This window comes from Coregonus lavaretus (assembly GCF_964263955.1).
Source record: "Coregonus lavaretus genome assembly, chromosome: 30".
Classification (NCBI taxonomy): domain Eukaryota; kingdom Metazoa; phylum Chordata; class Actinopteri; order Salmoniformes; family Salmonidae; genus Coregonus; species Coregonus lavaretus.
Genome location: NC_140017.1, coordinates 6,943,609 through 6,967,140, shown reverse-complemented (window position 1 = coordinate 6,967,140; position 23,532 = coordinate 6,943,609). Strand labels below are relative to the sequence as shown.

The 23,532-nt window shown below is 47.5% G+C and overlaps 1 protein-coding gene across 1 annotated transcript in view; it reads left to right on the top strand.

Annotated features, from left to right (window-relative positions):
- Positions 1-23,238, top strand: part of LOC311106000 (histone-lysine N-methyltransferase 2A-like) — a 42,217-nt gene extending 18,979 nt beyond the window's left edge. The window contains exons 10-34 of the mRNA XM_084148257.1: positions 111-257; positions 498-596; positions 837-957; positions 1,381-1,494; positions 1,833-2,017; positions 2,280-2,453; positions 2,819-2,929; positions 3,846-3,919; positions 6,447-6,658; positions 6,857-6,957; positions 7,072-7,209; positions 9,176-9,334; positions 9,649-9,766; positions 10,213-10,291; positions 10,376-10,536; positions 10,727-10,894; positions 10,997-15,584; positions 15,714-15,782; positions 15,877-16,088; positions 16,314-16,388; positions 16,552-16,726; positions 17,371-17,475; positions 17,705-17,788; positions 17,985-18,114; positions 18,469-23,238. Of these exons, the coding sequence (XP_084004383.1) occupies positions 111-257; positions 498-596; positions 837-957; positions 1,381-1,494; positions 1,833-2,017; positions 2,280-2,453; positions 2,819-2,929; positions 3,846-3,919; positions 6,447-6,658; positions 6,857-6,957; positions 7,072-7,209; positions 9,176-9,334; positions 9,649-9,766; positions 10,213-10,291; positions 10,376-10,536; positions 10,727-10,894; positions 10,997-15,584; positions 15,714-15,782; positions 15,877-16,088; positions 16,314-16,388; positions 16,552-16,726; positions 17,371-17,475; positions 17,705-17,788; positions 17,985-18,114; positions 18,469-18,744 (7,875 nt within the window). The 3' untranslated portion in view covers positions 18,745-23,238. The remainder of the gene's footprint in view (positions 1-110; positions 258-497; positions 597-836; positions 958-1,380; positions 1,495-1,832; positions 2,018-2,279; positions 2,454-2,818; positions 2,930-3,845; positions 3,920-6,446; positions 6,659-6,856; positions 6,958-7,071; positions 7,210-9,175; positions 9,335-9,648; positions 9,767-10,212; positions 10,292-10,375; positions 10,537-10,726; positions 10,895-10,996; positions 15,585-15,713; positions 15,783-15,876; positions 16,089-16,313; positions 16,389-16,551; positions 16,727-17,370; positions 17,476-17,704; positions 17,789-17,984; positions 18,115-18,468) is intronic.
- Positions 23,239-23,532: the final 294 nt, after the last annotated feature.

Genomic DNA, 23,532 nt, shown 5'->3' with positions numbered 1-23,532 from the left:
AAATATCCCACTTTAGTACCCATTTTATTAATTTCAACCATACTGACTGAACACTCCCAACTGACTGTGCTGCACTGACTCTCCTCTCCCCATTCCTTCTCCTCCTCCAGTTTGTCTTCTGCCAGGTGTGCTGCGAGCCCTTCCATCTCTTCTGCTTGGGGGAGACTGAGCGCCCTCTGGAGGAGCAGTGGGAGAACTGGTGTTGCCGCCGCTGCCGCTTCTGCCACACCTGTGGCCGCCAGCACCAGAAGACTAAAGTAAGCCTCGCCCTTTCGAACGATTTGAGTCTGAGTAACAAAGGCTATTAGGGGTTTGGGAGTTTGTATTTGGTTTATCACTATCCCTGTTATGTCTGGCTCTATTCAATGTCTTCCACCAAGAGGTAGAGAAAGATTTATGTTTCAGGCAAGAGCTTCAAAGTTAGTCTAATTACAAAGTCTGAGGCAAGATAGTAATTAAGTTGCTAACTTGCTTCTCTCCACCTCTTCTTCCCCAAGCAGCAACTTCTGGAGTGTGAGAAGTGCCGAAACAGCTATCACCCCGAGTGCCTGGGACCCAACCATCCCACCAGACCCACCAAGAAGAAACGAGTCTGGGTATGCATCACGCCATCCTTCTCCTCCTTCCTCCTCCAAGCAGTAAAATGTTTTTTTTTTGTTAGTGTGTATTCGGCCAGCAGACCCAAAGGTTAGGGCTAGTCATAGGGATCGAAATTGGTTCCGTTTAGGATAAGGTTTAGACCGTGTAACTGCCACCTGGCGACATAGCGTTTATCGTATATCCGACTGCCTTTTGTTTAACCATGAATTGTCTCTCCCATGTGTCCTTGTGTCCAGATCTGCACCAAGTGTGTGCGCTGTAAGAGTTGCGGGGCCACAAAACCTGGGAAGGCCTGGGATGCCCAGTGGTCACATGACTTCTCCTTATGTCATGACTGTGCCAAACTCTTTGCTAAAGGTGAGTCACAAGCAGGGATCTAAATTAACATTTTATATATATATTTTTAATTTAGGAGCACCACATGGAATTTAGGAGCACTAGAAAATCATTTTTACAACATTGATTGAGATACAGCCTGTATTGGGCCTATAAGAATTCTAGCTACTTTGTGCCCTAGAAACTAATATGTAACACTGTAAATAAATAATTTGTTTATTATAAAAGCTAAAATGTTGATAAGAATACCTGTCATTGAAATTGCTACAGAAGACGAAGATGTTTCTAGTTGGCAAAGTCCAGGTAGTCCATTCTGGTTTCAGTCAATTTTGTTCCGTTTGATCCCTAATGAACACGAACCTGTCTCCTCAGTACTATGAAAAGGGTTGAGTAGGGTTTGGGGAGAGTGTTTAGTGTTCTATGACACAACGACTTGTTTTCCAGGTAACTTCTGCCCCCTTTGCGATAAGTGCTATGACGAGGACGACTACGAGAGCAAGATGATGCAGTGTGGGAGGTGCGACCACTGGGTCCACTCCAAGTGTGAGAACCTCACAGGTTAGCGGGCGCTCTTGCTTCACAACTCTACTCACTGGAAACGATGTCTGTTTCTCAACACCTCTCCTGTTATGAAGTGATACAGACTTGAACTTGGCACCATTCTTTCTTTTGGCTGCTATATGTTCACTACATAGGGGTAGAGTACTTAAATGTGTTTATCAATTTCAACTTCTGTTGATATACCCCAAAACACTTGTAAAATGCCTTTCCTTAGTCATGTACTTGGCATGGATCTGTTGTCAACACTTTTGATACAGAGAATCGACCGATAACCAACCGATAAATGAGTGGAAAAAGTCAACCTCCCTCCCTGCTCCCTTGTCTCCCACTACCAGACGAGATGTACGAGTTGCTGTCCAAGCTGCCAGAGAGCGTGGCCTACACCTGCACCAACTGTACGAAGCGCCAGCCTGCCGAGTGGAGGACGGCCCTGGAGAAGGAGCTGCAGGGCTTGGTGCGCCAGGTCCTCACCGCGCTGCTCAACTCCCGCACCTCCACGCACCTGCTCCGCTACAGACAGGTGAGGACAGGATATCTGTGAGAAGGAGATATTGTGTTGCATGTTTAGGGCCAGGAGTTTTTCCTGACCACGTTGTAACTTGACTAGGGAAATACTTAAAGCTCTGGCTGCTCATGTGACAGGGTCAGGGAAAAACTCTGGGCCCTGGAATGTCAGCTTTAACTAGGGCCTAGAGTTTGTCCTGGTTTGGTTACATGACCAGGAAAAATAGCTGGCCCTACAGATTATACACATTTTCTTTGTTATCTTTCGCTCTCGTTAGGCTGTGATGAAGCCGCCTGAGTTGAACCCTGAGACTGAGGAGAGTTTACCCTCCCGCCGCTCCCCCGAGGGGCCCGACCCCCCAGTCCTGACCGAGGTCACGCCCCCCAATGACTCCCCCCTTGACCTGGAGTCAGTGGAGAAGAAGTTGGCCGCTGGGCGCTACAAGTCTGTGGTGAGTCTAAAATCACATCCCACTCGTGTTATCTCACAACCTCGCACCTTCAAAACACATTCAATCAACTGCCCCGCCGCAAAAGCTTTGATATTTTCAAACTGTGTAGTCTGTCATTTTAATCCTTTCATCCAATCAGCATCCGCCCAGCATTGCGTGATAACACTAGCTATGCGTGTATGAATGCACAGCCACATCATCCACAGACACCTGAGTAGTGGCATGAATGGTCAGCCCCGGGGAACTCTCTTCGCTCAGAGTTCAAACGCAGTTCAATCTCAGAGGGGGAGGGAGGGAGAGAGCAAGGGATGAGATGGAGGGCAGTGCGTCACTCACTCAGTGCTGTGTTTTCTCCTTTCTTTCAGCTTGAGTTCAGTGACGACATAGTGAAGATCATCCAGACGGCCATCAACTCAGACGGTGGGCAGCCGGAGAACAGGAAGGCTAATAGCATGGTCAAGTCCTTCTTTATCCGGGTGAGGAGAGAGTACAGGAATTAGCCTACAGAGTGCTTGCTCAAACTCAGCTTCAGTAGTAGTATTCACCCTGATTTGACTCCACTGGTAGACACAGGCTGCTTCCCAAATGGTAGGGTAATACTTTTGACCAGGAGCCATAGGGTTTCCCATAGTGTTCCCTACGGTGCCATTTGGGATTCACCTATAGCTGTTAAAGCCGGAGTCCTCAGTCTGTTTCTGCCCAACGACAGGGGTGATGTAACCATTTTCCAGTAAATAGACACTGCTATGGATGCACTGACATTACACAAGATTTGATTGATGGTTATAAACATATTTTGAAGCTATACATCATTTGTTTTATGGTTTGCTTTTGTTGCCATTTGAGTCATTTTGGGTTGTGGTAAGACAGTGGGGCTAAGCTCTTGACACATTTATAAGTTATATTCTTCAACTAGACAGCACCTATTTAAAGGACCAATGCAGCTGTTTTTATCTCAATATCAAATAATTTCTGTGTAACAATTAAGTACCTTACTGTGTTTTCAATTAAAATGGTCAAAAAGAAACAAAAATAGCTTCTTAGCAAAGGGACATTTCTCAAGCAAGAATTTTGCTAGCACTTTCAGTGGTCTGAGTGGGGAATGGAAAAATGAGATGTTATTGGCAGAGAGGTTTGGAAGTCTTTCGTATTGGTCTATTAACTAATTTACCGCATGTTGATGTCACTATGGAAGGCCAAAACTCCATCCCACCAAAACAGACATTTTAAGGTGGTCTTTTCAAAATAGCTCTTACACTAAAACGGCATTATCATAACTTTCACAGTATTATTCTAACCTCATAGTGTGGAAATGTATATAAAACATGGGAAAATCTGTTTTTTGCCTGCACTGGGCCTTTAACGTCTTTTTTCTCCCTGTCTCTGTTGCAGCAAATGGAGCGCGTGTTCCCTTGGTTCAAAGTCAAGGAGTCCAGATTCTGGGAAACGCACAAATTCTCCAACAAGTGAGTGTGAACCGCAACATATCAATGAGATTACACAAGACTAATAGATCGGTACACATGCTGCCTGTCGCATTAATGATTCATATTGCAAACAAATGACACTGACTGACCCGCTCGAGGAGCCAAGTCCATCTGTATGTTCGACTCTCCTCTTGCTCCCTAGTGCCTGGATATCATCTTTCCATAGCTCATGCATTGTGCATGCTCCCACTTCCATTGTGAGAAGGGTGCCACCCCCTGTGTCCCTTTTTGACATATGAGCTTTGAACACTCCTCTGCGGTCACCCTAAGGTTTTAGCCGTGCCTTTTTAGTCCCGCCGTTCAACCCCCATTTGTTCATTTAAATATTTCAAGCGCATGTAGCAGCTATTTCTCAATGCCAGAAACGCATATAGGAACTTGGAACACCCCAAGAAAACATTCCCAAATGAAAAACTCTTAAATACATTTTTATAATACTGTAATATTGTTCAGAAAAATTGGGTTTTAGGTTTACTCCAAATCAGCTTCAACTTCAGAAACAATCCCACAACACACCGCGGTCAGCGTCACACAGTGAGGAAATAAAAATCCATGCTCACCCTTCATAAACTCGTGGGTAAAATTTAGTAGTAGTAGCATAGTAGTATGGGGCTAGCTAGCAATTGCATTTTTATTAAAGATGGCCAAACTTTGTGTGGTAGCAGGGTGTAGCAACACTTGCTATGCAAATGTGACTATGCCTCTATGGCCACGCAAATTAGCTGTCTGCACCTGGGCTCTGTGTGTGTGTGTGTGTGGATGGCTCGTTGGATGGTGTCTGTGGCTCCGAGGGAGTTTTCTATAGAGCCTGCCTGCAGACTAAATTAAAATGCTGCTCAGATCGTGTATCTGTGGTCATTTTGGAGAAGTCCCGGAGACGGGCTTGCTTTGGTGGGGTGGATTTTGTTCAGTGGGAAAGTATTTCTTTTTATGATTATTTTAGGATCAGTTATCACAGTTGCTTCTTGTTGAAGAGGCATCAGCTAACGTTAGCACAGATCGAACAATGAGACAATATTTCACCAAATGTATAAATGTGAAGCATCCGCCTGGCGTATCCACTCACCAGCAAATATTGTAGTGAGAGGAAGCCCAGTGGCTGGCAGTGGGAGAAGATGGAACTAGATGGATTTGTGCTGACATTCTGCAAATTTTCTAATCGATTTAAACATTTGATCTCAATACAGTTATCTGTTCGCAAAACTGGACAAAGTTTTGTAGACTTTACCCTTTGCCAAAGTTTCAAAAAATTGCGTTGTTTAGAAAGAGTGCAAAGGCGAATTGATTTATTGCACACACACACTTCAGAGTAGGCGTTCCCTAACAGAAATATGCAAATGCATTATACAACGCGCCAATTGGATCTCGCTAGCTCGTGCTTGCCTCTGCCCACCTCCATGCTTGTTCTGCCCACTGACTAATTTGTTCCCATTTGAAATGACAGGCTGTGGTCTATCTTGGTTTAGTTATAAAACATCTTTGACATTAGCTTGCTATCTTCTTCCGCCATTTCTGAATTAATTTGTGTCTGTCTTTCTAGCTGGCATAATTAGTAGACTAGATTTTGTTTGTGTACTGGCTTATGTTGATAACAGCCAAGTTTGTCCCTGATATGGGCTAGTAAATATCCTAAAGCTAGACAGCGCTAGCCGCAAGCTAAAACTGGGGTGAGAGGGAGGAGAAAATTAACTTTCTGTTTCATCTGCTGCTGGGGTGATAATGTTCACTCAAATATGTTTTTTCCACATGTAATTGATAAAATGTGATTTTTATTCTATAAAGATTGTAATTGTGTCAATATGTTGTGAGTATGGTAGAAACATCCTCACAGCCGTTTTCCATACTAAAACATGAAGTACAACTTGGTATGGGCACCAGCTTACCATGTACAGTAGGCTCACTGTGTGAGTCATCAAAATTACGATCTTGCGTACAGACCTTTCCGGCAGACTTCGTGGTTTTTGTATGTGGGGAGCATAAATTGTACAGTTGTAAACTAACAAATAATTGTTCAAGTTAGAATCCATGTATATTAGTTAATAAACAGAACCAACTACATACATATCTGATAGTGTCCATTATCTGCTACCTGGACTTTTTTGTATTTTGGCTCGTTAAAGTTGTAAACCCAATTAGTCAGTCGTTCAGAAGATGATAAACGGTGTGGTTTAGAAATGGGTTTACATTTTGGATCGAGTACACTCTTGAATATTGACCGAATGCACTGCTTTGGGGTAGAGTCACTTGGGGTGTAACAGTTGTGTTGTGTTGTGTGTGTGAAACCTGTGCAATTATTGCAATCAATCTGTGTTAGACCCTGTTAAAATATTCTTACTCTACTTTCTTGAAGTACTGTGTTCACTGATCGAAATTGACATAATTGGTGAAATCAATGCAGTGGAAAACTTGCTTTCACCAATCCAATGTTAACCCTTCATCAAGGGTGGAAGGCAGGAAGGATGCATTTATAAAGGGTTCAAACAGGGTCTGTCTGTTTGTCTTGCAGCAGTGGCCTCCTCCCCAATGCCGTGCTGCCCCCCTCCCTGGACCACAACTATGCCCAGTGGCAGGAGCGCGAGGAGATCGCCCGCGCCGAGCAGCCCCTCAGGAAGAAGATCATCCCGGCCCCTTGCCCCAAGACCCCCGGAGAGCCCGACTTCCCCACCTCCCCCCCTCCGCCCCGGCCTCTACTTCCTCCACCACCCCCTATGCTCCACGGTGAGTCTGCTTAACACAACTAAAGGGCAACACCTAGGGACAAAAGTAGTGCACTATTCCCTATATAGGGAATATGGTGCCATTTGGGATACACACCTACACTAAGTATGCAATGGATAGACTTTCTGATACCGTTTCAGTTGCAGGAAATGACGCTGATGTGTTCGTGGCATTCTTCTCTCTCTCGCTCTCTCTCAGACCTGAGCCGTGAAGACAGTCCTGAGCTGCTCCCACCCCCTGGCATCAGCGACAACCGCCAGTGTGCGCTGTGTCTCAAGTACGGAGATGATAACATCAACGTAAGTCAAAGTTGTGCTAAACCCCGCCTTAGCAGTGGTACAGCTCTTGATCGTGTTCCCTGTTACTGAAACGTATCTTAGTGTTTTCTAAGTTCTTTGTGTGTCTGGTTTCAGGAGGGCGGCAGGCTACTGTACATCGGGCAGAACGAGTGGACCCACGTGAACTGTGCCCTGTGGTCAGCCGAGGTGTTCGAGGATGACGATGGCTCTCTGAAAAACGTCCACATGGCCGTGATCCGAGGGAAACAGTTGGTAAGACTTATAAACCAAAATACATATTCGTACTAGATGTATATTCTTACTAAATGTATATTCTTACTAAATTAATATACACTATATATACAAAAGTATGTTGAAATCCCTTCAAATTACTGGAGTCGGCTTTTTCAGCCACACCCGTTGCTGACAGGTGTATAAAATCGAGCACACAGCCATGCAATCTCCATAGACAAACATTGGCAGTAGAATGGCCTTACTGAAGAGCTCAGTGACTTTCAACGTGGCACCATCATAGGATGCCACCTCTCCAACAGGTCAGTTCGTCAAATTTCTGCCCTGCTAGAGCTGCCCCGGTCAACTGTAAGTGCTGTTATTGTGAAGTGGAAACGTCTAGGAGCAACAAGTTGTAGGCCATACAAACTCACAAAACGGGACCGCTGAGTGCTGAAGTGCGTAGCGTGTAAAAATCCTCTGTCCTCAGTCCAAACTGCCTCTGAAAGTAACGTCAGCACAATAACTGTTCGTCGGGAGCTTCATGAAATGGGTTTCCATGGCAGAGCAGCCTCACACAAGCCTAAGATTACCATGCGCAATGCCAAGAGTCGGCTGGAGTGGTGGTAAGCTCGCCGCCATTGGACTCTGGAGCAGTGAAAACGCGTTCTCTGGAGTGATGAATCACTCTTAACTATCTTAGCAGTCCGACGGATGAATCTGGGTTTGGTGGATGCCAGGAGAACGCTGCCTGCCCCAATGCATAGTGCCTACTGTAAAGTTTGGTGGAGGAGGAATAATGGTCTGGGGCTGTTTTTCATGGTTTGGGCTAGGCCCCTTAGTTCCAGTGAAGGGAAATCTTAACGCTACAGCATACAATGACATTCTAGACGATTCTGTGCTTTCAAATTTGTGGCAACAGTTTGGGGAAGGCCCTTTCCTGTTTCAGCATGACAATGCCCCCGTGCACAAAGTGAGGTCCGTACAGAAATGATTTGTCGAGAGTGGTGTGGAAGAACTTGACTGGCCTGCACAGAACCCTGACCTCAACCCCACCGAACACCTTTGGGATTAATTGGAACTTCTACTGCGAGCCAGGCCTAATCGCCCAACATCAGTGCCCGACCTCACTAATGCTCTTGTGGCTGAATGGAAGCAAGTCCGTGCAGCAATGTTCCAACATCTAGTGGAAAGCCTTTTCAGAAGAGTGGAGGATGTTATAGCAGCAAAGGGGGGACAAACTCCATGTTAATACCTGTGATTTTGGAATGAGATGTTCGACGAGCAGGTGTCCACATACGTTTGGTAATGTAGTGTATGTTTCACTTGAAAATGCTATTGTACTTGATTCTGTGCATAATTTACATGATGTATCTTCTATGCATGCCAGTTTGTCTTGGCTAAGAGTTGAGGAAAGACTGACTGCGTGAATTCTTGTTTTTTTATAAGAAACATGAATGTGTTGGAAATTGCATAGTCAACTTACACACAGCACTGACACACACATTTACCCCACCAGACATGCCACCAGGGGTCTTTTCACAGTCCCCAGGTCCAGAACAAATTCAAGGAAATGTACAGTCTTATATATATATATATATATATATATATATATATATATATATATATATATATATATATATATATATATATATATATATAGCGCAAATGAACAGCAAACCTGGTTTGAAAAAACAAATAAAGCAACGCCTCTCCCCCATGTGACCTACTTGTTGTGTGTATGTACGGACATGTATGTGTAATTGGTAGATGCACACACACCTAAATGTTAATTGTAAAGTATTTTGTCTGTCTTTTTCGTTATATGTTGGACCCCAGTAATTCTCGCTAATGGGGATCCTAATAAATCAAATTCTATTATGCATGCTCTCTTGATAAAAATACACTTTGATTGTATATTTATTATTACTAAAATGACCTTGTTGCTGTTGTTGATTACCTGTCTTCTAATGGCAGTGTCCTGTGCCGTGTGTTTTCCTCTCTGCAGCGCTGCGAGAACTGCCAGCGTCCGGGCGCAACCGTGGGCTGCTGCCTGACCTCCTGCACCAGAAACTACCACTTCATGTGCGCCCGGCAGCGCCACTGTGTCTTCCTGGAGGACAAGAAGGTCTACTGCCAGCGCCACCGGGACCTTATCAAAGGAGAGGTGAGATGCAAAGCAGAACTCCTTCCTTATCTTCTCTTACCCACCTGCAGCATCACACACAAACAAACATCTAGAAGATAAGATTCGAAAACTTGACAGATTAAAAACCCCCATTCATTTTTATTAAATGTCAATGTGTTTTTTTATTTTTTTACACTCTGGCTTACTGGTAAAAGATCAAAAGAACATGCATGCAATTAGCCCAGCCCTTATCTAAAGAAATCATACTGCAGCCTGGGTCAAACTGAGGTCACAGTGAGGAGAAGGGTGCACTTGTAGGTACTTTGTTTGAAATGTATGACTTCCTTGCCCAGGTGGTGTCTGAGTCTGGCTTTGAGGTTACGCGGAGGATCCTGGTGGACCTGGAGGGGATAAGCTTGCGGAGGAAGTTCCTGACCGGCCTTCAGCCGGAGAACATCCACATGATGATAGGTGAGTATGTTTATATTACCCCTCACAGCCATATATAGAGATCTCTGGATGAGTCTCAATCGGTACCCTATTCCCTTTATAGTACACTACTTTTGACCAGGGCCCTCAAAAGTAGTATACTATAAAGGGAATAGGGTGGCATTTGGGATACACACTCTATATATGGCTCTGCTTACTCTCTGTGTCTGTAACCTCTCCTCGGGGACCCCTAGCAACTGATCATATTTGGTCTATTCCAGAGCTAGGCAACACACGTGATTCAAATGGTCAACTGATCATCAAGCCCACGAATTAGGTGAATCAGCTATGCTAGTTCAGGGCTTTCCCAAAGTAGTGAAACGGACAGTGTTCTCCGTGGAGTTTTGAGACACTAGCTGGCCCAACAACATGTTTCTGAATTGCCTCCTTGGATTAGGGGTTCTAATTCTTTCTTTCTTCCATCGCAGGCTCCATGACCATCGATTGCCTTGGAATACTGACCGAGCTCTCGGATTGCGAACGCAAACTCTTCCCCATCGGCTACCAGTAAGTACACACAGTGCACATGTCTTATGTGAAGGAGTCAATGTACAATAAGACTGATTCCTTTGTTTGTTTCTGTCACAACAGGTGTTCCAGGGTGTACTGGAGCACTCTAGATGCCCGGAAGCGCTGTGTCTACACCTGCAGGATCCTGGTGTGTCGTCCCACTCTGGTGGAGCCTGACCTGAAGAGTGCTCTTCCAGAGGAGAACCGCACCATCTCCCACAGCCCTTTTACTCCCATCTCAGGTGTGTGAGCCAGAATGCATAATCACTGCATTATTAATTATAAAAACTGCATTTGGTGTTGTATGTAGCTGGCGTGTAAAAGCATTGAATACATTTATTTCTCATGTGCACAGGGCACAGCAGGTGTAAATAGTACAGTGAAATGCTTACTTGCAAGCTCTTCACTCAACAACAAACTTTCCATTGACAGATAAAGTCCTGTCTCCAGTGCCCGGCCCGTTTGACTCCCTGAAGCCCTCCGACCGCCTGTCCCTTCTGCCCTCCAGCCCCAATCCTCCTAAAGTTTACACACGGAATAGGCACCCCAGCTACCCCCCATGCCAGCGCTCCCCTGGCTCCAGACCACTTCCATCCCCAGGTATCTTCAAACTCTTTACCCCAAACTGTCATTGTAAACTACCATTCACACCTGGAGACATGCAGTATGGTAAAATGTGTTTGTGTCCATGTTTTTTTGCAGGTGGTTCCTCCCAGTTGGCCCATGAGATTGTGACGGTGGGGGACCCCCTTCTGAGTTCCGGCCTGAGGAGCATTGGCTCCAGGCGCCACAGCACCTCCTCCCTCTCCCCCCAGCCCAGACAGATGCTAGTCTCCCCTCCACTGGCCACCATGAACCAATTGGCCCTGCTCTCCTCTTCCGCCCCACCCCCTCCCCTCTCCTCCGCCTCCAGAGACCTGGGTCTGAGGGACACGGAGAAGGGAAAGCCGCCCGCCAGCGGCGTCCGAACGCAGAGCCACGAGACTAGCTCACTCAGCCCTGGAGGGGCACACAGCAGACACCACCACAGCATCTCTGAGATGAAGACAGACGTTGGGAAAGAAAGCGCGCCTGGCAAACAGGCTGTGGGAGAGAACCCCAAACTTTCCCCAACAGCCCCAGAGATGGCAGGAGCGAGCCAGGCCTCCCCACCACCAGGTACGGGCGTCCTGACAGGGCACCAAAGGGCCAGCAGCAGCAGCAGCTCCCAGGTGGAGAAGGGGAAGCAGGGCGGGAAAGACCCAGATCTGTCGGCTGGCGTCATGCTCCTCTCCCGCCACCGCGTCACCACGACCCTGTCCAAAGACAAAGGTGGTAGTAGTAGTAACCCGGCTAAGGAGGGAAGTGTTACCTTGGCGCCAGCCTCTAAAGATGCTGGAAAATTGGGGTCTCCCCAGCCTCCGTTCCACAAAAGCGGCGGGAGGAAGTCCCAGGACTATCTGTCGGGGCCAGCCCCTGCTGCCGACATGAAGCCCCTGTGGTCTTCGGAGGCCACGGCCGAGGAGGACGTCATCAAACAGCGCTCCCAAGCCACCCCGGCTGTCTCCTCCAGCCACGCGGTCCCCACCACCAAAGACAAGCACTCCAAAGTCCGAAACATCGACAGCCGAGAGACATGTAAAGAGAGGGAGAAGACTCCCCAGAACAGCAACAAGAACCCCAACAATGCTAAAGAGACTGGTGGAACCACTAACACGCCAACCCCGACTTCACAGAACAGCAAGGCCGCGACCCTCGGCAACAACACCAAAACCATTGGCAAGCAGGAAGTGGAAAAGCTGGAGAATCAAGGAAGAGGGCGATCTTCAAAGAGCAGGGAGAGATTTTCAAGCCCTGAGAAGAACAGCTCCAGCCTAGAGGCCATCAAGCAGCCCAGGTTAGCCTCAGAGAGAGGCATGAGGGCTTCGCAGGTTCAAGCAAGAGTAACAGCCAACGAAGTCGCCGCCGCTAGAGACAAGAAGCGGGCTATAGTCAAGGCGTCCCTGACGCCGCTGAAGACCGACCCTAACGGGACCAACACCGTGAGTACTTCCTCTGACTCCTGCATCACCCCTTCCATCTGTCCCGCGGGCCAGGAAGGACCCCCCCACCGCAGGTCTTCCTGCTCCATGCTCTTCTCACCATCGGCCCGCTCGGAGAGCTCCGAGTCGAACAGCCCGCCACCGCACCCTGAGGACTGCGAGGAGAAGCGCCTCCTGACTCACTGCACCGAGGACGAGGGGACCAGCGACAGGGACGACCACGCCCTGCTGGAGGAGGAAGGCGGCGACGGGGACAAACACCACGAGGACGACGGCGACTGTTCAGGTTCGGCCAAGCGGCGTTACCCGAGGCGCAGCGCCAGAGCCCGCTCCAACATGTTCTTCGGCCTGACGCCTTTCTACGGGGTGCGCTCCTATGGAGAGGAGGATATCCCCTTCTACAGCAGCAGCGGGGACGGGCCCGGGAAGAGGAAGGCCGGGGGCAGTAGGCGCTCGGCCGAAGGCCAGGTGGACGGCGCGGACGATAGGAGTACCTCGTCCTCGGGGGACAGCGGAGAAGAGGAGAAAGGGGGATTCAACCAGTGTTCCAACAAGGATCCGTACTATTACAACTTCACCCGCACCATCATCAACCCCGGCCCCGTGATGCCCTCAATCGAGGGGATTGACCAGTGCCTGGGGAGGGGCTCTCAGCTGCAGCGCTTCCTGAAAGACGAGGCAGAGGAGGAGGAGAGGGTTGTTGCCGCTGTGGATGAGGGAGTTCCCACCCGGAGCCTCCTGGGCCACCAGCAGATCGGCCAGCTGGACGGCGTAGACGACAGCTCAGAGAGTGACGCCAGCGCGAGCACCACCAACACCACCACCACGGCCACCGCTGCGTCCTCTTCCCACAAGAGCACTGGTAAGAGGAAGGGCAGAGAGAGGCACGCGGAGAAGCTGGAGCACGACTCTGGGAAGGAGGCGGACAACAGCAGCGGAGGGGGTGGGAGCAGCGGTAGCAGCAGCAACAACAGCCGAGAAGGGAGGAAGAGCCAGAAGGACAACTCCCTCCCTCTGGGTGGGGTGAAGTCGTCCCAGGGACAGGACCCCCTGGAGGCCCAGCTCTCACTTAACACTGACCTGCTCAAGTCGGACTCGGACAACAACAACAGTGACGACTGCGGCAACATCCTGCCCTCGGACATCATGGAGTTTGTCCTCAACACGCCCTCCATGCAGGCCCTGGGGCAGCAGCCTGAGGCCTCCTCCTCCGAGCTCCTCTCCCTGGACGAGGGCTACGGGGTGGGCGTCAACCGCCGCAAAGACATCCTCTTCGAGGACTTCCCCCAGCCGCTGGCCAGTGCTGAGCACGTGGAGAGCGGGGTGAGCACGTCCATCTCGGTGGAAGAGCCATACGGTCTGCCCCTGGAGCTGCCCTCTGACCTCTCTGTCCTGACCACTCGCAGCCCCACGGTCAACAACCAGAACCACGGTGGCCTCATCTCAGAGGGCTCGGAGCGCACCATGCTGTCCCTGGCAGCCTCGGACGAGACCATCGCAGCGAAAGGAGGCGTGGACAAGCAGCAGAGTAGAGGTGCCGGCGTGTCCCCTGAGAGCCAGCAGGAAGGAAGTGGAGGTAGCCGAGAATCTCAGGTAAGAGAAGGTCACATGACCCCGGAGCAGTTTGAGCACATAAACAGTCCCTCCCTGGGTCAGGTGGTAGAAGCAGGTAACCAGGATCTGACCAGGAGTTCTGGGACCCCTGTCCTACCCAGCTCCCCCACCTTGCCTCTCCAGGGACAGAAGTATATCCCTGCTGCATCTTCAGTCAGCCCCGGACCTTCCCATGTGGCCAGCACGGCCGTCCAGACCACCTCTCATTTAAAACCAGGCCCAGAAAAACTCATAGTGGTCAACCAGCATCTGCAGCCCCTCTACGTCCTACAGACTCTCCCCAATGGTGTCACTCAGAAGATCCAGATCACCCCATCGGTCAGCGCAACAGGAGTGATGGATACCATGACTCTAACCACAGGGCTCACCAGCGGGATAACCACCTCCCAGCCCATATTTCCTGCTGGGGGTAAAGTTCCCCATCACCCTCAGATCCATACTTTCACCGGCACCACCCAGACGGGCTTCCAGCCTGGCATTCCCAGCACCACCTCCGGCCTCCTGATCGGGGTGCCCTCCCACGAGCCCCAGATCCTGGTGACTGAGGCCGGACGGAGGCATGACCTGGCCCCCAACGTGACCATCGTGTCCAGCGCCACCTCCATCTCCACGTCCTCGGCCGTGCTCGCGTCTGGACACGGCAAGAAGCGACCCATCTCCCGTCTCCAGTCGCGGAAGACCAAGAAACTGGCCCGCTCCAGGAGCCAGCCCACCCTGGCCCCGTCTGAGGTGAGACCCAACATGACTCTGATCAACTTGTCCTCGCAGCAGATGGCCCAGTCCGGACTGGTCGAGCTGGGCACCCTGACCACGGCCGCCACCACTTCTCACCGCAAAGTCCCCAACATTATCAAGAGACCCAAATCGGGCATCATGTACTTTGAGCCCATCCAGCAGAGGATGCCTCTTCCCAGTGGGCAGCCTGGCATCCTGGGCCACGCCTCCTCCACCCACCTGCTGCCCTGCACTGTCTCTGGGCTCAACCCCAACCAGTCAGCAGTGCTGAACATGGTGACTATGGCTCAGGCCAGCGGGCCCGGAGGCCTCATCACGCCAGGTTCTGTCTCTCTCAGCACCCCGGTGCTCAGCTCCGCCGAAATCACGGGACCCATCAGCAGCCTCCTCTTCAAAGCCAGCCCGCACAACCTGGGCCTACCGGAGCAACAGATGCTCCTCCAGTCTGGAGCTCCTCTGATGTCCCAGCTTTGCAGCCCCGTCCAGACCTCCATTGCCAGCAGCATCTGCGTGCTTCCCTCCCATCAGACCATCAGCATGTCCGTCAGCCAACAGGTGGACCCGGAGAGCGCCGCCTTCCAGCGGCAGCAGCACCCGCCAAACGCCAGCGGACAACCTGTGGCTCTGGCCCCCAGCCCAGTCCCACAGGACTCCGACAAGGGACACCTGGTCGGAGTGCTCTCCCAGAGTTCCAGCTCTCAAAGCTCACGCACCATGCCTATATCCAGGTCCTCCTCAGAGCAGAAACAAGAGCTGAAGTCTAGCGCTACAGCAACGTCATCCACGGGCTCGGGGAAAGGCAAGCAGAAAGCCAAGCGGACGAGGCAGAGTCCAGACAAGGCCAGCGGGAAGAAACACAAGGGTTGGCAGGCAGAGCCGCCTCAGGAGGCGCAGGGAGACCGGGCCACCTCCACTCCTGGGTAAGATCACATAACCGATAACTCATGAAATAATCAACTAGGACTAAACTGATTTCACTAAGTATGTGTTATCATACTACAGTTGCCACCTGCTACATATCCATATTTTAATTCCCTTTGCCACTGCAGGTCTAGAGAGCCAGTCTCTCCCGAGCCTCTGGACACAGGCAAGCCCAGAGAGAGGGGCACCAGCAAAAGGTGAGTAATGCAAGCTTGTCACCCCTTACCATTTCTATACTATTAATATGTCAATGGGTAATGAGATTAATTTGAAATTGTATTTTATTTGCAGTGTTTATTCTGCCAAGTCTGCTGAACTTCCTGCTCTAACCAGTGAGTTCCCTGAGGAGAAAGGCGAGACCACCGTGGGCTCTCTACTGGTGGCCACCCCTGACCAGGAGGGTAGCCACAGGGACTCTTCTATGGACAGCAAGCCCAAGAAGGGACTCATCTTTGAGATCTGCAGCGATGACGGCTTCCAGATCCGCTGCGAGAGTATCGAAGGTATCCGCAGTCCTGACCTTATCCTCTTGTTCCGTGTTTCCATGTAGCTGGGTTGTTATGACACTCGGAAATAGCGCTAAAGTTATTGAAGTGAATGTGTAACAGTCAAGAGCTCTTATTTCAAAATCCTCGTACAGATTAAGTAAACTAAATGTGTACTTTTAATACTAACACAGAGATGAGACACTAAGCTGACCTGTCTTGTCTTCTCCCTCTGACCCACAGAGGCCTGGAAGTCCCTGACAGATAAAGTCCAGGAGGCCCGCTCCAACGCCAGACTCAAAGAGCTCTCCTTTGAAGGTAAAGTGCCTTTTATCAGATTTTATTTTGTTTATGCAGGTTCAACTACTTTCAAGAATCAAATGGTGACTCATCACTAACTTTTTCCCCCTCTGTACTCCTCCACTCCTTCCTTTGTGTTCTCGCTTTCTTTCTCTCGATCGTATCTCTTTTTCTCTCTCAGGAGTGAACGGTCTGCGGATGCTGGGGGTCCTCCACGATGCTGTGGTGTTCCTGCTGGAGCAGCTGTATGGTTCCAGGCACTGTCGCAACTACCGCTTCCGCTTCCACAAGCCCGAGGAGGCGGACGAGCCCCCCATCAACCCCCATGGCTCGGCCCGCGCCGAGCTCCACCACAGGTACAGACACTCCCAAAAGATGGATAGCTAAGTCACACACAGCCCTCTTCCAATACTTAAAAAGTGCATGGTATAGATTGGATTGGTATCCAGACAAATGTACAGTTTTTTGTATTTCTTATTATAACAAGAGAGGTCCCTTCTCCTGCCTGGACCAGCCTCCATGTGCATCCTTCCTTCCTTCCATCCTTCCATCCTTCCTTCCTTCCTTCCTTCCTTCATCCCTTAAAGTAATCACTGAGCCGTGACTGGACAGGAGAAGACCATGTAGCGGAAACCTTGCGTTCACCTGAAGAATCATGTCTAATTAGTAATTACTTGAGGAAGGATGCACTTCGAAAGTTTTTGAACTGGGCCCCTGTCTCTATTAGCTTTCCTTTGATTGTTGAAGAAATGCAGATCTATGCGTGATCTATGCATTCTACTTCAGCCATGAATATTTTGTGAGCCGTTTGTAGTCTGGCTCTCTTAACTGATGTTTTGGAGCTGATATATGCTGATAACTGTGTATCCCCGTTACCAAATCTCAAGTCACTATTTGGGAGAGGTCCTTCCTATGGTTAAGAGAGTGTGCATCATTGAGTTGTATTTGCCTGCGTCATCTGACCTGTGTGTGTCTGCTCCATCTGTTTGCCTCACCACAGGAGGTCTGTGTTTGACATGTTCAACTTCCTGGCCTCCAAGCACCGCCAGCCTCCCGAGTACAACCCCCACGAGGAGGACGAGGAGGTGCAGCTCAAGTCTGCTCGGTGAGTCACTCCGCCCTGTTACGCAATTCCTGTTTTTAGTTTATTTTTACGTCAGAAAATCAGGAGAACTCTCTCTTTATTCACCATCTCATCATTACAATGGACTTGTAGTCTTTCTTCTTGGTTTTCTGATCACATCCCCGTATCCACCTGTCAGAGCCTCTGGGTGCTGGTAGACTATTCTTCCTTCAGTCGGACTCTAACACACTGTGCTACTGTTGTTTTTCAGCCGGGCCACCAGCATGGACCTCCCCGTGCCCATGAGGTTCCGACACCTGAAGAGAACGTCCAAGGAGGCGGTGGGGGTCTACAGGTTAGGGAAACGCTGGCTACGTAATGTTTTAAGTTATACGAAATCCAAATTCAGTGGGATGGTTTTAACGAGAAAATGAACTAATACTGTAGCTTTGCTGTAGCTAAGTCGTTGTCCCAGAGAGTTTAAAGGTTAAAAGGTGAAACCCTTTGGTGAACCAGTGGTCACTGAGCTCCTGTGTGTCCTCCCCTCACAGGTCAGCCATACACGGCCGAGGTCTGTTCTGCAAGAGGAGCATCGACGTGGGGGAGATGGTGATCGAGTACTCGGGCAACGTCATCCGCTCTGTCCTCACCGACAAACGGGAGAAGTACTACGACGGCAAGGTGAGAATAGAGGCCAGGCCTCAATGGAACACAGTCCTCTTTGCTCATTTGCTTTGAGTCTGAACAGGGCCACGTTTAATAGGCAAACGTTGTGGAACGTTGCAGATCGAAATGTCATGAATAGAACTTCCGTGTGTCCTTATTCTACTTGTCAGAGGCATGTTTGTTGTACATAATAAAGGTATTTCTATCTGAATGTTCTATAATGTTGGGCCCTGCTGAATGTGGTTTTCATGTGTCAACACCACCCTATTAACCAGTCAGGATCTTTAGTAATTTGATAATGGCTTTGTTGACTGTAATCCTCAGCCAATGGTGTCTCACTCTCTTATTTTCCTGTCCCTCCCTCTACAGGGTGTTGGCTGTTATATGTTCCGCATCGACGACTACGAAGTGGTGGACGCCACCGTGCACGGCAACGCCGCCCGCTTCATCAACCACTCGTGCGAGCCCAATTGCTACTCACGTGTCATCAACGTGGACGGGCAGAAGCACATCGTCATCTTCGCAACGCGCAAGATCTACCGCGGCGAGGAGCTCACCTACGACTACAAGTTCCCCATCGAGGAGCCGGGCAATAAGCTTCCATGCAACTGCGGAACCAAGAAGTGCCGCAAGTTCCTCAACTAGCCCTACCACTCTGCTGTGTGATGGTAGTGGTGTTAGCGGCCCTTCTCCCACTCTGCCGTAGCAGTCCCCTCGACTAGCGAGGAGCCATCCATGCACTGCCAGGTCTTAGAGTGCAGAATGATGCTTCCAGTACTGCCCTCCCTTGTTGCTGTGTGGCTTGGGCAGAAAGAGGCGAGCTACAGACCGGGTTAAGTTCGATACGAGCAGGTCTCTGTTTTGGGCAGGGACATTTTTGAACGAGAACTACTTTATTATTGTGCCTCTTTGGTTGTTTTGTTTACTTTTGGATCGGATGGTTTCAGACTCTGAGAAGTCAAAGGAAATGGTAACTGTGTAAGATTAGCCATTTTTAACATTTTCTGTCTCTGAATGATACAAAAAGATTTTTTTAAATTGCCCTTTCATTCTAAATTTTAACATCACCTCACATTATTTTTCTAGAGATTATCTCAATTCTGTGTGAGCATAGAATCCATTGATTATGTTCACAAAAAAATAGAATAATTGCCACCTTGTATGAGTTCCATTTTAAACACCAAAGTGCAATTTGTGGAAGGGAATTTTCTCTGCATTTTAGAAAAAGAACGAAGACGTATTATAACTGATCAGAGGACGCTTTTCTCTTGGCCTCATCTGTTTATATACATCTGCCTGTCGGAATGTGCATCCTGTGCAACCTTTGGAGTAGCCGCGATACCATAAAGATTTGCTTGGGCTGCTTTGCTGTGTATTCACAGACACTGTAAATAGTTCTTATGCCTGTCCAGAGCAACAAGTCACAAGATGTGTTAGGAAGAGAAACACTAGAGGGAGCCGGAGTCAAATCGATAGAAAGAATCCTGTAGATGATTTATTTTCAAGTGTTATGTTATTGATCGTTAATGATAACGGCAAGTGTACTTGTACTGAGTCATTGTTAGAGACGTAGTAGAAGTCGAGCGGTGGTCATTGGATAAAGTTGTGCCCGTGACTAGCAAGCTTGGCTGAGATTCTGGTGGACTGACAACAGAGGGACAAACTTTTATTTAGTTTTTTTGCTTTAGTAAATGTTATTGTTGGTTTTGTATAGGAAAATGATAAAGACAGAGCCATCGATTTGTATCGCAGGTATGCACACGTTATGTCTTTTGAAATTTGGTTAGAACAGAGTCCGGAATTACAGCAATGAGAACCAAATGTCATCCCCCCCCTAAATCTGATTTCCCCTTAATCCCATTTTAAGATTGAAATTATTCTTATTATGGCCTATTTCATGAATTACTGTTGCATAGGAATAGTTTTTTTATTTGTATTGAACCGAGGCGTTTGAAGTCTTGTCTCTTCTGACCCTTTTTTTATGGGTAGAAAAATATCATGCTTGCTTTGAGAATGTAAATAATATGTATATTTTTCTATACAAACGACTAAAAAGCACTCACTAGTGAATAGCACTTAATGTTATGAAATTGTATTTATATTTTTAAGAAATCGTATTTATTTTATTGCCATTTTTGTAGGAAATAGAGGTTTACATACACTAATGCTTGGTCTCTCCATTTTTATTGAGCTGCCTTTTTCAAAGCTGTTTTTTTGTTGGTGTTAATTTCATTTGTAGCCTGAATGTTTCTTTTTGGATTCCAAAGACTGACGCTGTCGCTCCCTGCTGAGCCCAGTCCACCAGTAGCTCTATTCGGCAATCTGTCAATCAAGGACATTTCCAATGACTGCCTGTTAGCAGCATGGCAGTATTATATGCACTTGAGGGAGTCCATTAGAGTGCTGATCTATTAGAATAGCTGTCTGATAACTCCCCTTTTCCAGCCTTAATTCCACACACCACGCGGAGGCTCCAGCCAGGCCATTCAGACCTGGGTGTCTCACTGTGTGTAATTCGTTCACTTTCAGCTGTTTTTCAATACGTTTCTCTACAAATTTCAACGTCTCCCTTTCTGCATCAAACACTCTCCAAAATCCGCTAACTAAGGACGTAAGACACGGTTAACGCCTATAGCCACATCAGTGCTCCAAGATTCCCCATGAATTGCACCTCCATGGTTTTGTTCTGTCAGAAAGTGGTGCCTTCATATTAATACTGTCAAATGTTTTATCACGTTTCTATTCGACTCCCTCGTAAAGTACAGCATTTTGTTTTATGGCATTTACAGGAGACAGGCTACACATGGAAAGCTTTTTAGAAGCTCGGTAGAAGCTGATAAAGTTAGGAAAGGCTAGAAGAGGCTAACCCTTACCATTGACCACAATACAACCTCTGTAGGAGTTCATCATCCGCTCGCTTGATCTCTCGCTTTGCCTTCGTTGTAACTGAGCACGCTTCGTTTGGTGAACTCTGTGACTCGTAGATTGACAGTAGTAGTCCCAGTTTTGGTGGGACATCAGTGTACAAAAAGTGGCTAGGTTGATGACGGGCATGTATTTCCTCTCATACCTCGGACGAAGCTCACCAAATTGCAACTCTGGCTCCAGTTGTCCTATAGCGAGCCACTTCAGGCCAGTGACTTTATTTGTCCCTTTTGTTATGTTTTTGGTTTGTAATCCGTATTGCCTCGTACTCCGACTTTATCTTGTAAGGCCGTCGCAGAATCTCTCCAACCCTTACCCTGCCCAGGCTGTGAAGTGAAACCATAACTTTGCCAACACATTGCACTTCAACTGTGACAGAGGCACTGACTTAACATGGGAAACGACTTTCTACTCCTTGTAAACCCAATGGGTTCCTATGTTTAAAAACCACAAGCACAGATACAGTTTGTTAGCTCCCTTAGGAATTGTGGCCCCCAGCAAAGTGCACTTCTGCTCGACCTTCCCCCAAGTGTGTTAGGGACGTTAGAGTGCAGGGACCACTTTGGAAGCCAACAGTTAACACTCTCCTCCACCTCCTTGCAGCCTGGGTTTTGCCAGCTAATTCAGGGATACAGTTTTGGTTCAGCTCTCGCTGTCCTCCCATCCTGGCTAGCCTTAGGGTGAGGCACAGGGTCATGCTGAATTCTGCTGCTAGGTCTTTAATGAATGTATATACAAAAACTGAATTGTGAAGATTTCTGATATCAACTACGTTTGTTTTTGAGTTCTAAAAACCACAAAAAGACCGGGAAGATGACCTTACAGGACAGTTGTTTGTTTCATTTCAGAGGGAAAAAGATTGAGGGACAGCATTCTAGCTTAACGTCAAACTGAATAAACTAACAGACTTCAAAGATAGCTTTGGTAATCCTTTTACTGATCCCAAAGGCTCTGACTCCTCTACAGATCCATAGCAGGAAAGTGTCAGATGTTTCAATACTTGGTGAACAACAACAACAACCCATTAGTCAAGTGTTTTAAATGGCAGATACTCTGTTGTTTCTTGGACTTCATAAAACCATGCCACACCAGTGGCCCTTGTCCTTCACTTGTAATTATGCTATATATACATAAAAACATATACCGAAATAGTAACATGTACTTCAGTATCTATACAATATACGGAATGGACAGACAAACTTAGTTACAGTAGCATACAGCAGGTTTATAATGGTTAATAGCAATGTTCAATGTCCTCTATAATGGTTTTGTGTTACAGTATCAGTTTAGAATAACTAACGTACATCATCTTTGTATATTGATATCCAGTACCAGTTTTCCTGTGCCTGTGTACGTTCCTTTGGTGGGAGTGTTGCAGTTTCGTATTTTTTTTTCTCGAAAATATACATTATTTATGTAATGAGATGTATAAAGTGGTTGTGAACTTCTTGAGGTCAGCCATTTTGTTTTTGTGTTTGATTGTTGTAGTGAATGTTTTTGTTTTTATTCTTTGTACATTTCTAACAGGGATTTTAGACTGCTTACTTGATGTGGTATAATTGAGTTGAATTTTTGGAGACCAGGAAAAAACAAAATGTTATTTTACCCTCTTCCATGTCTCCCTTGCCACCCATCTCTTTGGAAGCTTTGGTTGTACTTATGTACTATTTTATAGAAAGTTTTGATGATGAAAATATGTTTTATTTATTTATTTTGTGTATTGGAACATCCATGAATTTATTTACAGGTCAAGGTAGTTGCTGGAACCTGCTTGAAAGAAGTTGGAAAAGAATACTTAACTGTATTTGTAATTTTATAATTGTTCCTTGTGTATAGAACTTATCAGCCTGAGATGGGAAGTGGCATCAAGGGGAGTTGGCGGTAGGGCTTGGAAATGGTTAAACGGCTCTCTTCTTATGCCTTGAATATACCTTTGTCTTATTAACACTTACTCCTGAACTCCATGAGAATAATAATAATAATAATAATAGTATTTTTCCCTATTGGTTGTACATCAGTGTTCTCTCATGTGTCACAGAAATGAAGGAAAGTTGAACCACATTAGTAAACCACAAACTACTTAAGGTTGAATGTATAATTAGGAAACAATTGTACATAACTGTAAAAAGAAAAGTTTCTAATCATGTTTATTTTCTATGCACTTTTTTTATTTAAGTGATAGTTTAAATAATAAACATGTCCCGTTTACTCTTTCTTCAGACTCTCCTTTTCTTTTTACTTGTTCTGTCACCTAGAATATAGTCTTCATATTGGTATTAGTTAGTGATAACATGCTGGGCCCGGTTTCCCGATTGCGATGCAACGTAGGCTTACGAGTTAACGATGCATTGTTCCTACAATGGCCGAAGATGTAACATGCGTTTCCCAAAACACCACGCAGAAAGAACGTTCGCTAAGTGCGTTGGTTGGCGCATGTGGCGATACTGATAGGATCGAAAGAAAGACGGTGCTGCGCTCTGATCAGATTTCTCCATTCAAATCTTAACC